This window comes from Pteropus alecto, unplaced genomic scaffold, assembly GCF_000325575.1.
Source record: "Pteropus alecto unplaced genomic scaffold, ASM32557v1 scaffold75, whole genome shotgun sequence".
Lineage (NCBI taxonomy): Eukaryota > Metazoa > Chordata > Mammalia > Chiroptera > Pteropodidae > Pteropus > Pteropus alecto.
This window is the reverse complement of record NW_006440638.1, coordinates 20,482,942-20,497,829: the sequence shown is the minus strand read 5'-3', so window position 1 is coordinate 20,497,829 and position 14,888 is coordinate 20,482,942. Positions and strand designations below refer to the sequence as shown.

The 14,888-nt window shown below is 36.4% G+C and overlaps 2 protein-coding genes across 5 annotated transcripts in view; one reads left to right on the top strand and one right to left on the bottom strand.

Annotated features, from left to right (window-relative positions):
* The first annotated feature begins 6 nt into the window (after positions 1–6).
* Positions 7–8,394, top strand: KCTD6 (potassium channel tetramerization domain containing 6). Of its 4 annotated transcripts, none has more exons than XM_006917503.3 (3): positions 7–88; positions 5,710–5,779; positions 6,984–8,394. In XM_006917503.3, exons 2-3 carry the CDS (start codon positions 5,753–5,755, stop codon positions 7,668–7,670), a joined length of 714 nt encoding a protein of 237 aa, XP_006917565.2. In that variant the 5' UTR covers positions 7–88; positions 5,710–5,752; the 3' UTR covers positions 7,671–8,394. The 4 variants fall into 4 exon arrangements, with proteins under 4 accessions (XP_006917565.2, XP_024906598.1, XP_015449115.1 ...); XM_025050830.1 differs by lacking the exon at positions 7–88 and adding an exon at positions 150–1,505; XM_015593629.2 differs by lacking the exon at positions 7–88 and adding an exon at positions 150–1,944.
* Positions 8,395–10,180: 1,786 nt separating this feature from the next.
* ACOX2 (acyl-CoA oxidase 2) overlaps positions 10,181–14,888 on the bottom strand; it is a 35,921-nt gene continuing 31,213 nt past the window's right edge. The window contains exons 14-15 of the mRNA XM_006917502.3: positions 13,526–13,658; positions 10,181–10,320 (exon numbers count right to left, since the gene is read on the bottom strand). Of these exons, the coding sequence (XP_006917564.2) occupies positions 10,258–10,320; positions 13,526–13,658 (196 nt within the window). The 3' untranslated portion in view covers positions 10,181–10,257. The remainder of the gene's footprint in view (positions 10,321–13,525; positions 13,659–14,888) is intronic.

Here is a 14,888-nt window from a genome sequence, read left to right as displayed (position 1 = left end):
CCGGTCTCACACCGGAGCCGGGTCGGGGTGGGGGGACTTCGCTTACGGGGCAACAGCGAAGCCCGGGCCCGGCCGCGGATACCTCGAGGTGTGCTCGAAAATGATTGTTTTTTGGGGGGTGGGGTAGGGTGGGGTGGGGGGAGAGCTTATTAGCCTTGGTTTTCCCTAATTTAAACCCTACCGCAGGGCTTCTGAGCCCTGCCATAGGGGATTTTCTGTTGACTGCAACTGAGTTTTTTATGCTCAGAATTGCGTGTCATGGCATTTTTAATGCTTGATGTCAGAGGTGATAGATGGCCATGGTAATGGGGAGCCCCTGAAGCACCTGCTGGGCTGATGGTGGTGGAGCTGTATCTGGCGTGGAACGCGAGAAATTAAACAGAGATCCTATTTGGATAATCTGAAGTTATCAAGTTTCTGTTCAAGTATACCAGTTCTAGAACAAGTTGATAAATTCAGTTTTAGGACTTTGTGACAGAACAGGTTTTATTCAGTGCAGAGAGACCCCGAGTGACCTGGTTTGGCTAAGGTTGTTTGGGGTAGCCTAAGTGTCTCTTAGCATTTCCCCTTCGCGTGTTCGTTTTCTTGCTGTCACAAATGCTCAAGTACATGAATGATTCCAGGATAGGAAAAAAGTAGGGGACAGTATTTAGCAGAGTCCAGAGACAAAGATTGAGATGTTTTCAAATGAACAAATGTGTAGGAAGGGAAAGGAAAATCTTTTTACCTGCAAGGTTGGTAGGTTGGGAGATCTTGTACTTTGAGAACTGTAAGTCCATACTAATATTTCATTTTGTGTAATGCCATAGATGATCATAGATGCCATGCCTAAGGTTTGTGTGATTTGAATTTTCATAAATCATATTTTAACCAAAGCATTACTCCATAAAGGAATCCTAGGGTGGGTCTTTCTATGAATCAATCCCTCAGTGTCTTGGATTTTGATATTTGTAGTTTATTTAAGATGGAATAGACATATTTACTTGGACTCAGGTTTTCTTTGGAAATAATCCTGAGTCATGCCTTGGAGAAGTTCCTTCTGTGATCAGAAGAAGCTCAGGTATCTAGGAGTCTTTATAAAAGCTGGATGTGCCCCTTTACCTGTAGTTCTTCCTTCTGGAGCGCCAGGGAAAGAAGGACCTGGGGAGCTCGTAAGTAAATTAAGAGGACTTCCCATATTCACCCTGTCTTCGTGCCAGTGCTCTAAATTATTTGTGTCCATACTCAAGTTTCTGAATTTACCACAGAAATTTTGTTTATATGGCCACTAGTATTTTCATGTTTGTTTAATACTTGCCAGTCTACAAATAGCTCTCTATTCATGATCTCACTTATTTTCTCCTTTCTCGCAAAGCAGCAGCTGGGCATAAAGAGAGATTTACTTGGGGTCTCATAATAGTAATGGAGCAGAATTTGGATACAGATCGTCCTCACTCCTAATCTTCTGTTTCCTCTGCACTTGGCCTGCATGTGTCTTCAGAACTTTAGTCCTCATCTGTTACCCTGTAGGTCATTTGTTGCCTTTGTGTTATGCCTAACTGGTATTACTGCTTTGGGGAAGATGGTATTATCTTGTTTTATCTTGTGGAAACTGAGGGTAAGAGGAGTTTAATGATTTTGTGACTATTTATGACAGCTCTTTAGTATTAAGGTCACTTTAAAATTTAGAGAACCTTTCTTCTAGACAACATGGAGAGAGGAGAGAGAAAAAAAATTAGTTTCAGAAAAAAAACCAATCCATTTCTTTAGTGGCATATGGTTAAGAATAACCTGCGATCATGATCACATTCTCCTTGTGCCCCTGGCTACTTGTGCCAGCCTGTAGGTGAATGTTAACCCAAAGACTCCTTTAGATGTTGCTGAACTAGTTACTATAAAAAATATTTCACTTTCAAACTTCCACATTTCAAGAACAGAGAAATTCAGTACAAAGGTAATTTGAAGGTATGTATAGATGGAATTTATTGAGCCTTCTTTTCTGAATGCCAGACACAAAGATTTCCATAGAAAGGCAGGTTTTTATTATTTATTCAAGTTTGGAGATATGTGTATTGCAATGTATAGGTTGTTATGTAGGAATAGAAATTTTGCCCCAGAGAATTCTTAGTCTTGGTCTGTAGCAGAAATGATAAACCCAGAATATTTGTGTTAATAAGTTAGTTCATTTTTAACCAGAAGGCCTGTAATTGCAATTCTACAGTGGTGGAGAGAATGGCTTTCAGGGTTCTTGGCTTAGTCTTTAAGGTTTTAACTTGTTGAATTGTGTATTTTTCAGATTTGTTACTTTAGAAAATTCTTAGGTTCTTTTAAGGCTTTTATAAATTCTTTAGTGTTTTCCTTAAATTAATTATCTGCTAACAGAATTCATACATTAGTCACAACCTTTGAAGCTTAAATGTGGGTAAATTTTCAGTGGTGCTTTATATTCTTTGGGAATTGTCAGCCAGTTTCCACAAGAATTTTATTTGGGCCAAAGGTCAGATTTTTTCAGGTAAACTAATTTCACAGAGTCTGAAGCCTTTCTTTGAACTTTATAATTGTGCTTGGTTGCAGCCACTGTTTAAAATGATCTTTAGTACAGCAGCTCACTTTAAAGGAAATTTTTTTCATTGTTACCCTCTTAATCTCCATTCTCGGCAATTTTTTCTGAAATATTAGATTTTTCTTTGTTTTCATCAAATAAAATAGGCCCATTCAATGCCCATTTCAAGACCTTCTTTCTGCTGCCTGTTTTGTGGTCATTTAACTTCTCATTAAGCCCTCCACTGGAGACCGTGCCAGAAAGAAGAGAAGATGAAAAGCAAATAAATCATTTTCTAATTGTTAGCTGCTCTGGAAAATGATTTAGAAGAGATTGAAGCTATTCCAGAAATTCTTTTGGATTATGTTCTGTTTCATTCATCTGCATTATCTCTGAGATGTTCCTGGTAGATGCTGATTATCAAGCTATTGCATGACCAAGAATCTTGCTGCTTTTTTTTGGTTTGTTTCTTGCCGTTTCTAAGCATTCCCATAGAGGATGTTTAGAATGAGGAGTAGTGATAAAACTTAAATTAATACTATTTTTTTCTCTCAGTGAACAATTAGATTTTTTGGATAGTTAAGTCATTGTTATTGTATAGTAACTTTGTTTTATTTTGATGTTGGGAGGCTTTGGGGTGTTTTTTAAGAAACATGGGCTTATATATTCCCATAATTGCTTTCCTGAATTATTAAGCTTGAGGTTTCATTACATCTTTGTACTAGAACAGAACCTTGGCTTTTGCTGTGGAACAGATTCAGGGGCATCATCTAATTTTCCTTTTATGATTGCTCAAGAAGTTATCTTGTTATGATTTAGCAGCTACAAAGGAAAACAAATAATAGTGGAGAGACCTTGCCTAACAGCTGTAACATTGATGTCTGATTTTTTTGCTTGTTGTTGGTCCCCCATTTCTCATTTAACCATTGGATATTCATTTATTGGAGTTCTTTACTTCACTTAAAAGACAGGACAGCAGCCTTCGATCACACAAGTGAGTAGGTTCTTTCTATTTTGCTTCAGGGGAATTTTTACAAACCCATTATGACTGCTCACTTAGACTGAGTTACTGTTAAATTTGTAAGTAAATTCTTAGTAGGTGGATAGGGTTAATAGAGAGCTGTAGAGAGTCTAAAGTTAATCCTTTAAGTTTCTTGTTTCTTGGATTCTGTTCTTTTGATTTCCACCCAAGGAGAGGATTTATGGAAAGATCTAGACTAGGAGTCAGAAAACCCAAGTTCTTATTCTGTTACTTTCCAGCTGTGGGACTTTGAGCAAGTCACTTAATATGCTGTTTCTCTATTTTGCATCTCTAAAATGGGTACAGTAATTCATGCTCTGCTTACTGTATCAGGAATGTTTTGTGTGTTCGGCGGGGGAAGGCTCCCTCCCCCTTTTACTTAAATTGTTTCTTCATTCTAGCATCCCTTCTCAGGTTGTCCAATATTCCTGCAGAGTTCTACTGAGCAGGTTTTTCGTAGAAGTCTTCCATTTTTCCATTTGGAATTGTTCTTACTCTTTCTTCTGGAAGGCCTCTTCCAGTCTATGTATTATATAGCACTTTTGAATTCTGTTTTGTACTTCAGTTGTTGCATGTTGCCTTTCTAGTTAGATAGAAAGCTCTGTGAGGGCAAGGATTGTACCTTTCCTGTTTCGGTGTGTACACGTTGCACATAATGTTTATTGACCTACAGTAAATGTTGGTTGACTGAGTTATATTTAAGGCTATCAGGAATGAATACTTTGAGTGATGAGAAAATACCAAAGATGAGCATCTTACCAGAATTTTTGGATGATAGGCCTTTTAAATTGCTCAGTTACTGATAGTCCGTTATATCAGTAACTGAATCAGCTCCTCATAATACAGATTGGTAAACCCTGTGTCTTGGTTTGCTTGACTTCAAATACTGTTTGTGAAGCAAGTCAGAGGAATGAAAAATTGTCACAACAGTCTAGAATTTGACATTTGTTCCATTTCTCACCCTAAAGCATGTGGAGGCCTATCTATATCCAGTTGCTGAGTGTAGAGAATAAAAACTGCACGTTGTCTGGTCCACGTTTTAGCTTGTTTGCTTTGAAGAATTTTTGAGGTGGAGAAATAGATGCTTCAGGCTCTGATTTCAGCCCATGCTGTGCTATGCAAATGTTCTCTACATGCCTGAGTGACCTTTTGAGAAAGAGCCTTTGTGATCTTCTGTAGCCAGGGCCTGTTCTGGGAATAGTGTGCCAGATTCCTCTAAAATTGGGAAAAGTGAATCTATTCAAAGACCACATAAAAAAGCGCATGCTTTTCCTGAATAAATACTGATATGTCCATGTATCTTACTGTCTCTTGCCAGATTTTAAAATTTGCTCTGCAGTTTGCTTTGCTGGTTGATTTGGGGAATGATGTGTGTGAGAGGGAACTGACTAAAGCAATTCAGTAGCTGGGAAACTGTTTGTTTAAATGATTTTGAATTGTAGGTAAAATAAATTCAAACTGGCATCATTAAGTATCTGGGTGTTTATCAGTGTCCTCAGGCTGGCTCTTCTTAACTGCTGGCTGAATGACTCCTAAACAGATTAGTAAGGTTCTTTTTGCCTTAAATTGTGCTCTAATGGTTTGGCATTTAAATAGTTTTCTATTTGTTTTGATTATTGTATAAAATGAAATATATCATTAAAAGTATAATTAAATACCATTCTGATGTATTTCTCTTGGAAAGTGATGCTGGTGTTTTGAGCTGAGATGTATAGTTTTTATTGCTTTTACTGAGATGTTTGGTTTGTATAGCTTAAATACTGGTGAAAAAATTTTTTTCGTTTCTCTTAAACCTTTTTGATAGAGATCATCATAGATTTGTACAAGGATAAAGTTGTAGAGTTAATCATAATGTTCTATAGAAAATCTAAAAATTGAATTTTCAGAGAAGATAGGTAGAATTTGAATGACCAGTTTACTTACTGGGTGATAATTTTCCCTGGAAAGATTAGCTAGCTACACCTTGGAAAAAGCTACACATCGCGGGAAGGATAGAGAACTCATAGAAAGTCCTGGAGAAATGCTTTCTTCCCCAGATCTTTGTCCTGTAGCAGGTTTTAATTGAGCAAAGATGAGTCCTTGTCTGGTGTTTTGCCTGCTTTTTAGGGTGGAGAAATCTTTCTTTTTGTAGTTACATGTGCTGTCATGTCTTTTTCTCCTCCCCAAGTTTCCCTGGAACCTGGGCTCCCCAAGACGCAGCGCTGGAGCAGATGGATAATGGAGACTGGGGCTATATGGTGAGATGCTTTTGCAGATGCATTTTGAAGGCCGGCAAAATTTTTGTGTCTTTCCCCCTTCATTATGTATTCTTAGGTATAATATAGCTTGTAAGGCTGGCAGTTATAAATTGGTGCAACTTATCCTTAGTTTAGATGTATTTTGGGTTGTTTTGTTTTGCTTCGTGTTTTTTATGTAAGCAAACTCAATATGGACCCTCCAAGTAACTTTTTATAATCACTTATTTGAGCAAGATCACGATTTTTTGGCCTTTAAAGTTTATTGTTCTTAAAACTCTTCCTTCATAGATTAGCGACTATGAAAAGGGTCTAGCATATAATTTTCTTGTGGTTAGGGAGGTTAGCCAATGAGAAGGTGCCACTTCTCCCATTTGCACTTTTTTTGAGTGTGTGTGTGTTCCTGTTTTTCTTTTCCTTTGGTAAGAAATATTTTACTTGCCTAGTACCTGAAGTCTATCTATCTGTCTTCATTTTTTTTTCTTAAATATGATTTCTGAAGCGTAAGGTATATATTATTTGAGAAGCTTGCTTTTCAAAACTAAAGGCCAAATTTGCAACATTAATGTTACAAAAGTGAATACACTATCAGATTTTGAAATCTGAAAGCTGCTGTTAGCCTTTGGGTATTGTGTCGACCAACTATGTATTTTAACTTAGTATGTGGCACTATTATTACCACGAAAAAGTTATGAAGATTAGATCTATACAATTTTTTATCTAAAAATAACTTTCATGATCCCCCCCTTTTTGAGGGGAAAAAACAAAAGAAATATTGAAAATACATGTTGTGATTTTATCAAATAAGATTTTTTTGCCTATTTATGTCAAATTGAATTAAAAATGAAAGTCTCTTTTTTTTTTAAAATCAGAAGCTTAGTTTATTTTAGTTTGGCCTTTGTCTTACCATTATATACTCTCACCAAAAACTTCTCCTTAGATACTGGGCCTTTGGAAATCATGCCCTTGTTTTTTAGTTTTAAAGAATTGGATTTATCCCTTTTTCCCCTAATGAAAGCGAATGTTAGATCCCTTTGTCTAGGTGGGTTTACCACTGAAAGTAAAGCTATTTTGCATAATAGGATTGCTAAATACGTTATAACCCAAAGGAAACTTTTGCTTTGCTTGTTACTCTTAATTTTCTTAACTTGTCAAAGTGAGGATTTAAAAAATTTCAGATGACTAATCATGTTTTAAAAAATTTCAGATGACTGACCCAGTCACGTTAAATGTAGGTGGACACTTGTACACAACGTCTCTCACTACATTGACGCGCTACCCGGATTCTATGCTTGGAGCTATGTTTGGGGGGGACTTCCCCACAGCTCGAGACCCTCAAGGCAACTACTTCATTGATCGAGATGGACCTCTTTTCCGATATGTCCTCAACTTCTTGAGAACTTCAGAGTTGACCTTACCCCTGGATTTTAAGGAATTTGATCTGCTTCGGAAAGAAGCAGATTTTTATCAAATCGAGCCCTTAATTCAGTGTCTCAATGACCCTAAGCCTTTGTATCCTATGGATACTTTTGAAGAAGTTGTGGAGCTATCTAGTACTCGGAAGCTTTCGAAGTACTCCAATCCAGTAGCTGTCATCATAACCCAATTAACCATCACCACCAAGGTCCATTCTTTACTAGAAGGCATCTCAAACTATTTTACAAAGTGGAATAAGCACATGATGGACACCAGGGACTGCCAGGTTTCCTTTACTTTTGGACCCTGTGATTATCACCAGGAAGTTTCTCTTCGGGTCCACCTGATGGAATACATTACAAAACAAGGCTTCACGATCCGCAACACTCGAGTGCATCACATGAGTGAGCGGGCTAATGAGAACACAGTGGAGCACAACTGGACTTTCTGTAGGCTGGCCCGGAAGACGGATGACTGATCTGCAACCCTGGGAGAAGTTCCTGGAAACTGTCTCCAGGAGATGGAAGATGATTTTTTTTTTTTTAAATCACAGTGTGGGTTTTCTTTTTTTTTTTTTTATTTGTATTTATTTGAAGGCGTTGAGAACCAGAAGGAAGTTTTGTGCTTTAGGAGACTCCTCTGTTTTGTTCCCTTCTCCCTGAGTATGCATGTGCCTGTTCAGAGCCTCCAGATACCTTTTTTATAAAAAGAAGTCTGAAAATCATTATGGTATATAATCTACCCTTAACAGAGCTTTTTTTTTTTTTTTATTACAGTGCTAAAATGATTTCTGATTTAATGGTCCCTAACTCAACTAGAAGGCTAAAAATGCAGGAATGAAAGAATAAACAGAGTACTCATAATGCCTTTGAGAAAAATCAAAACATCATGTTGGGTGACCTAGTTTCCAAACCAATAACCAGTATTGTAATATTAAAGAAAAACTGTTCCAATCATTTAAAAGTACTTGTTAAGTGCTGCTTTTTACAGTTATGACAACTGTTTCTTTCTATGCATATAAATCAAGCAACCAAATATCTGTAGCCATGGAAATGTCTGACTAGAAATATTTATATTGGATTCTGAATACAAAATGTCCCTGTGGTAGAAATCTTACTTCTTATGCCTGGTGGAGTGTAATTCCCAAGTGTACTGTCTACCGGGGGAAAAAAAAACTAATAAAAAATGAAATACAAAAATTAGGTTTGTATTTATTATTGTTACTTAATGTGGAAAATCATTTTATGTCTAAAGTATGCATTGCTTGTTTTATGGACCAATATATACTGCCTACAGCACATTTGTATTTGATTCAAGAGGACTCAGTGGAACCCTAGGATGCAGTTTATAGAACTCTACTGTGTTATTAAAGCAGGAATAGATGAGATTATTAATGTTGTCTAAAAGAGTGCAATTTGAACAGTGAACATACAGTTTGACAACTTTTTTCAAATACGACATAAGTTGAAGATTAAAGATTTTCCTTTAATAAGCCACCAGTTGTCACCAGTTGTTAATGAGACCCTTATCCTAGCTTTGTGCACAGGGACAAACTGGCTCTTTAGTTATTTTATTCTCGTATATTATGGTGACCCAGTAATGTATTTTATTATTAAAGTTAAGTTTATTTCCGAGAAGAAATATACTGCCGTGAATGAAGGATCTGGAAAAGTTGGAGATATGTGTACTTTTGTTTCACTGTAGTCTTATTTTGCAAAGTTCATTTGATTCCATTTCTTGGAAGTTACTGGAAGGATTGATTATGTTAACTATAGTGAGACTTCTTACTTTGCTAAAATACCTTATATAAGGAAGTCTCATAATTTTTTTTTTCCCATTCAGTGAGAGGAGAGTTCTGAGGCTGTGTGCCCTGTGGCAGATCACTCCTCTCCTCCTCTCTGTGAGAAGATTCTGAGATTCTGTCTCTGAAATGTCTTCATCCATTTTTGCCCATGTCTCTCTGAAAATTTAAGATCTGACATGTGATCACCATTTAGAAATTACCTCATTTTCACCATATTCAAACTAACATTTCTTAATGTTATTGGCAGGTTGCTGTGTTTTCAGTAAATATACTAGCATGAGGTTATCTTTTTAGAAAATTGTCTCCTACTTCAAATTGATTAGTGGTTACCTAAGAAAAAACCAACCCAGCCACTTACGTGTTGTCAAGTTAGCTGAGGTGAAATGAGATAAAATGATTTGGTTTGAAAAAAGGTATGGAAAGGGGAATAATATTAGCTCTAACAGGTTTTAAAAGTTAAAAACTTATGAGGTCTCTTCCTTGTCCAGTTTACTGGGGATAAGTTTGCTTTGGTAAATTTTCTCAGATTTATTAATTTTTAAACAACTATACGATTATATGAATAAATTAGAAAAAGTAGCGAGCTGAGATATTTTGCAGTTTAATTAGTCTGATGGCACTTAATTTTGAGTGTTTCTATGCTTAGGCAGCTAAAAATAATACAAAAAGTGTAGCTTGATTATATTTGGGTAATTTGAGACAAGTATGTCTTTTGTGAAAGTTTAAATAATTTTCTGTGGAAGAGTTGAGTTTTAAAAAATTGATACTTCGTTGTATTCTTAGGGCTCTATGTTTTATTTAGATTACACTAAGTATAGGCACTTCTGGAGAAGGATTGTGTGTGTGCACATGTGTGTGTGTCCTTTTAAACTTTTGGAGAAATGTGTGCTATAGACACAAGTGATAACTAATGAGTTTATTGGCTTTTACTAGATCTAAAGCAGAACCTTGGCATTTAACAAAATAGATGCTACAAGTGGATAATGCTACTGTGTTTTTTTTGTGGGAAATTTCAAACATTCAGAAGAGAGAAGAAATAAACACCCATGTACCCACTGACAAACATCAATGACTATTCACTCCCCCCTTTTCTTCCCATAGTTTATTTTGAAGTAAATCACAGGTATTTCATTCACTTCAGACTGTCTCTAAAAGATAATGACTCTTAAAAAAATACAAACATATGTACTTAATAATTTTAATTATATATGCCATACTAGCATTATCACAGATTAGAGCTTCTTGAATGCTGTTGCTTATTTCATAGCTTGGATCTCCAGCTTTGTAATAGAGGTCTTATATATTTCTCATAGGCAGGGTTCCCCTGTTTGTAGAAAGAAGTACATTATTAAGACAATGTTTCTGACAGGAATAATGACTTTTACTTTCAAATTAAGTTTTTAGTTTCAGAAGTTAACATTACATAAGATTCTTAATTTTAAAAATTCATTTTGTGTGAACATATGGAGAAACATTTTTCCAAAGGGCATCCTTCGTTTTCTCATGCAGATTTTAAATTGTGGATGCAGGTGGCCAATTAAAAAACAATTACTTGCTTTTGGAATTTAATAAAAATAAAAGGCTTGACTCGTTGAGGCTCTTTGAAATTGAACATTAATCATAAAGCCAAGGCAGAATCAGGTAAGCAATATTCTATGTCAGAATAGGATATCTTCATTATTTTCTAAGGTAGTGTCTTTTTTATTTTATTAGTTTCACATGTACAGTACATTGGTTAGACATTTATATAGTTTATAAATGATCCCCCTGATTGCTCTTTCTCTCCTCTGGCCGTACACCTCACCATTACATTAGTGCTAACTGCATTCTCTATGCCGTGCTCCCCAAATCAGTGACTATCAACTACTAATTTGTACTTCTTTAACCCCTCCCCTCTGACCGTCATCAGGTTGTCCTCTATATTTGTGAGTCTGTTTTTGATTAGTTTGTTCTTTTTGTTTCTTAGTAATGTCTTGATTCATTCCTTCACAGCCCTAGCCTCATCTTTTATAATATTTACTTGTTTATTTACTTTTTTGCCTGTCTAGTCTAAAATTGTAAGCTCCTTGAAGACAGTGTCTATGACTCTTATTCTCCACTGTATCCTTAGTATCTAGAATAGTTTCTGGCATATAACATGCTCAATAAATATTTGTTGAATGATTGAACAAGTGAATGAATCAGTAGATGTGTTTAACACATCTAGCAATTACTTGGACAAACTTTTACAATAGAATAATTGAGAGGGAAATAGAATTCTTGTCTTGAAATTATCTGCAGTGTTTTCTCCATTGCTTGCATCTATCGGGTATCACTTATATATGAGTTCACGTCAACAGCCTTTTGCAGCTCACTTTGGAAAAACTGGCTTCAAATAGCATCCAGATCAGAGAAAAAGCCTACAAACAGACCCCATGGCTAGAGTAAACCATGGGGGATTGTATCATCCTGTCTAGGGATAAAGCTCAACACTTACTTGCCCAAATGGAGAGAGACTGTGTTATGATTCATAGCACCTTTCTTTTGGTAGAAAATGCCAGTGAAATATATTCCCATTTGTACTTTTATGTCTGCAAGACATGTTTTAATGTAGCTGTTTTAATTTATTGAAATACCTGTAGTGTAGCTCTAGTGCAGATGAAAAATATCTCATTGGATTTTCAAAATTACAGCAGATTAGAAAACTACACTTTTAAAAGTGCTATTTTAGTGGTCTCTATAGGATCCAGAAATGTAAGATTATGTGGCTATATATTAACAGTCAACCCAGTGTCATTTTAACTAACTGGAAACAATTTTCCAAGGTCATTTATAATCTCACTTCCTAAATTGCATGAAAGAGCCCCATTGCTGTACTTGTCACCTTTTTAGCAAGGTAATGTAAGCTAGGGTGGCAAGAGTCTACAGCATTGTGTATGCAGCAGTTTCCTTGTCTCACTGGTAGATCATAAAACCTTCCTCATTTGTCCCGTATATGGAAAGTGTCTACTCTGATAGATCCTGGAATTAGGAAGATAAAGACTCCATCCTTGTTCACAGTCAAGTGGCAAGAGAAAGAAAAGTGAATGGATTGAGGTGCAGCGTTTTACTGAACCTGTTGATACTGTGGGTCAGCCATACCCCTCATTTAGATAAACCTGCCTTCATATAGTATCCAGATTAAATTCTTTTAAAATAAAGATTAGTAACAAAGTAAAAAGAATGCCCCCTGTATGCTTTAGTGAGGATGAGTCAGGAGAACTGATATGTTTCCTGTGTTGCTAATAAAACAGGTTTGAGTTAGATTACGTCAGCATTTCCTGATAGGTGTTACAGTAGGGTAGGTTCCTCTCTCTGGAGCACCAAAAGGCATACATTTATCTTGAGATCACAGGAGCTAATCTGGAGTGGGAGGACTGCTGCAGTTTTATGCCAGGATTTAAATGTTAGAAAGTAAAGAGATCTAATCATTAGAAAAAGTAAAACAGCGGAATTAGTTTACTGTACTAACCAATAAATGTATTATGCCTTCTTTAGCAAGTCGTTTATATTTCCTGGTTTAATTAAAAAAATGCCTTCCTAGAGACAAGGAATGACCGATATAGACTGGCCATCTATGGGGGTAACTGGTTGTTACAACTTTAGATAATGTTAAATTAAGCTGTGAGGTATGACAGGATACAAAATGTTAAGAGCAAGTCTAACACCATGGTAAGTGTGAATGAAAGCCTGAGAGTTGTCAATCTGATGAGGTGTTAAGACACCTTTTCTGAAATTTGACCTAAGAGGTAAAAGAGTAAGCGTCACCATTTGAGTAACATTTACATTATAGAATTTAAAATAATCTGTTGTGTACTATAGTCTATCTTTGTTTTGAACATCTGTATCAACTCTGCTATTAAACATTCATTCCCCAAATTCTAAATACAGGGCTTATTTCTTTACTCCAGTCAATGTACTCATCAACATTCATAACTTTTCCTAGTGAGGTTCATAGCAGAGAGTCTGGGACCTTGGCCCCAGACTGTTAGGAATTGATGAGTCCTCCCCGTCCCCCGCAGGAGTGTTATGGTATTCCCTTCTTGGACTGCTGGGGATCTTTTCTCTATAACTCTTGTCATTGTCATTTATATGGCTATATCCCACCCTAATCCCCTGCCCAGCTTCTTATCTCCTCTGAACAGAGTTAAGAGGCTGAAAATAAGATGGAGTGTGATTTATCTTCTTATTTTTGTTACTTAAAAGCCAGTTTGCTATTATGTGTGTATACCCTTGGGTGTGTCAAACCATGATTTAGAGCTTGGGTCTTCCTTCTAATTCCCTTTATCAAATTCCAAGCAATGCATTTTGCTGATTAAACTCAGAGTTCCTGCCAGGCAACAGCCCTGCTCTTGGTTTCTTTTATGTATTCTCAAAATACTTTAAACAGACATGCTATGCCAAGCGATTTCTAATCTAATGGGAATCAATTAAAATGGGAAAACATGGAGGTGTATTCACTGCTTGTTCTCCGCTCTTTCATAATTTATAATTGTGTTCTACTCAACTACCTGAGCATTGGTTGGTGACTTCTGAGCCCAATGGAACAGCCGTTCATAGACATTTCCATCATAACAGCCAAGTGCTGAATTTAAACACTGATCGGTGAAGTCGAAAGCATCAGTTAACAAGATGGCATCTTTCCTGAGAGAAAAAAACAAGAGTTTGCGCGTATTTTAAATTGCTTTTATGAATCTGACTAATCTGGGATGGTGAATAACACCACCTAATTAGAGGTTGTGTCAATATTCACTTTTTGAACAACCCAGCTTTAATTTTTTTTAAAGTTTTTATTTTTGATTAGTTATATATACACAGCATAAAGAGTCAAATAATTCCTTAACGTGTGTTATTTAAAGTCAGCATATCCTTGTCTTTCACCTCCATTTCTTAACTGCACCCCCCCATCCCAGAGGCAGTTTGTATCAGTCTTTTAACTGATATTCTTGGTTTTTACCAGAATGTCTAAATAGCTTTTCTGTATTGCTACTTCTTGATCGTTCAGTTTTAGATATTATAGAAGTGGTATAAGGTGATTTTTATATAGGGCTGTTTATAATTCTTTGACCTTACTCTCCATTATAAAAGATGAGGATTTATTTTTAGCAGCCTTCTCTCCACCCCTACCTATCAACCCCCCACCCCAACCTATTCTTTCTTCCCTTCACCTTCCTACCTCCCCATATAGTTACAATTTCGGCCAGACTAATATCCAGTGCTTGCATTATCATGGCTGTACGTATCCTATGTAGTTTTATGACTTTATGTATTCTGTTTACAGCCTAGCCAGGTCCCCACCACATCTCTCCTGTTACAATGACCTACTTCCAGGCTCACTGTTCTCTCTCCAACACTCCTGTCATTAATTCTTAGCGATTTCACTATCTATGGAGACCTTCCTCTAAAATTTAACTTTTCAGATCCTTGAATCTTCTCTTTTATTGACTTTGTTCTACTGCTTCCCTCTGTCACCTTCCACTAAGATCACGCACCAAGACTTGTCATCAATGTGCAACTTCTCCATCTTAGCCATGTTTCTTTCCCCATCTCCTATCTTTCTAGCTTATTCCCTCTAGTATTCTGACTTCTATAATTCTTTTTCCCTTTCATGCTACAAAATGTTTTTTAACCTAATGAAATATTTTTTAAAAAATGTTCACATGCTTCCCTTTTTAGCAAAGGCTATAAAACATATACAACTGTTTGTTTACATTCTTACCTAATCCATGTTTCACAAAGCATTTGAGGTGACTGGGATACTTTCCTTGTTTTAATCCTGGTTGGATAACTCTTTATCATAGTTATAAGGTGATTTTTATATAGGGCTGTTTATAATTCTTTGACCTTCCTGCCACCTAAATAATGTCCCTCATC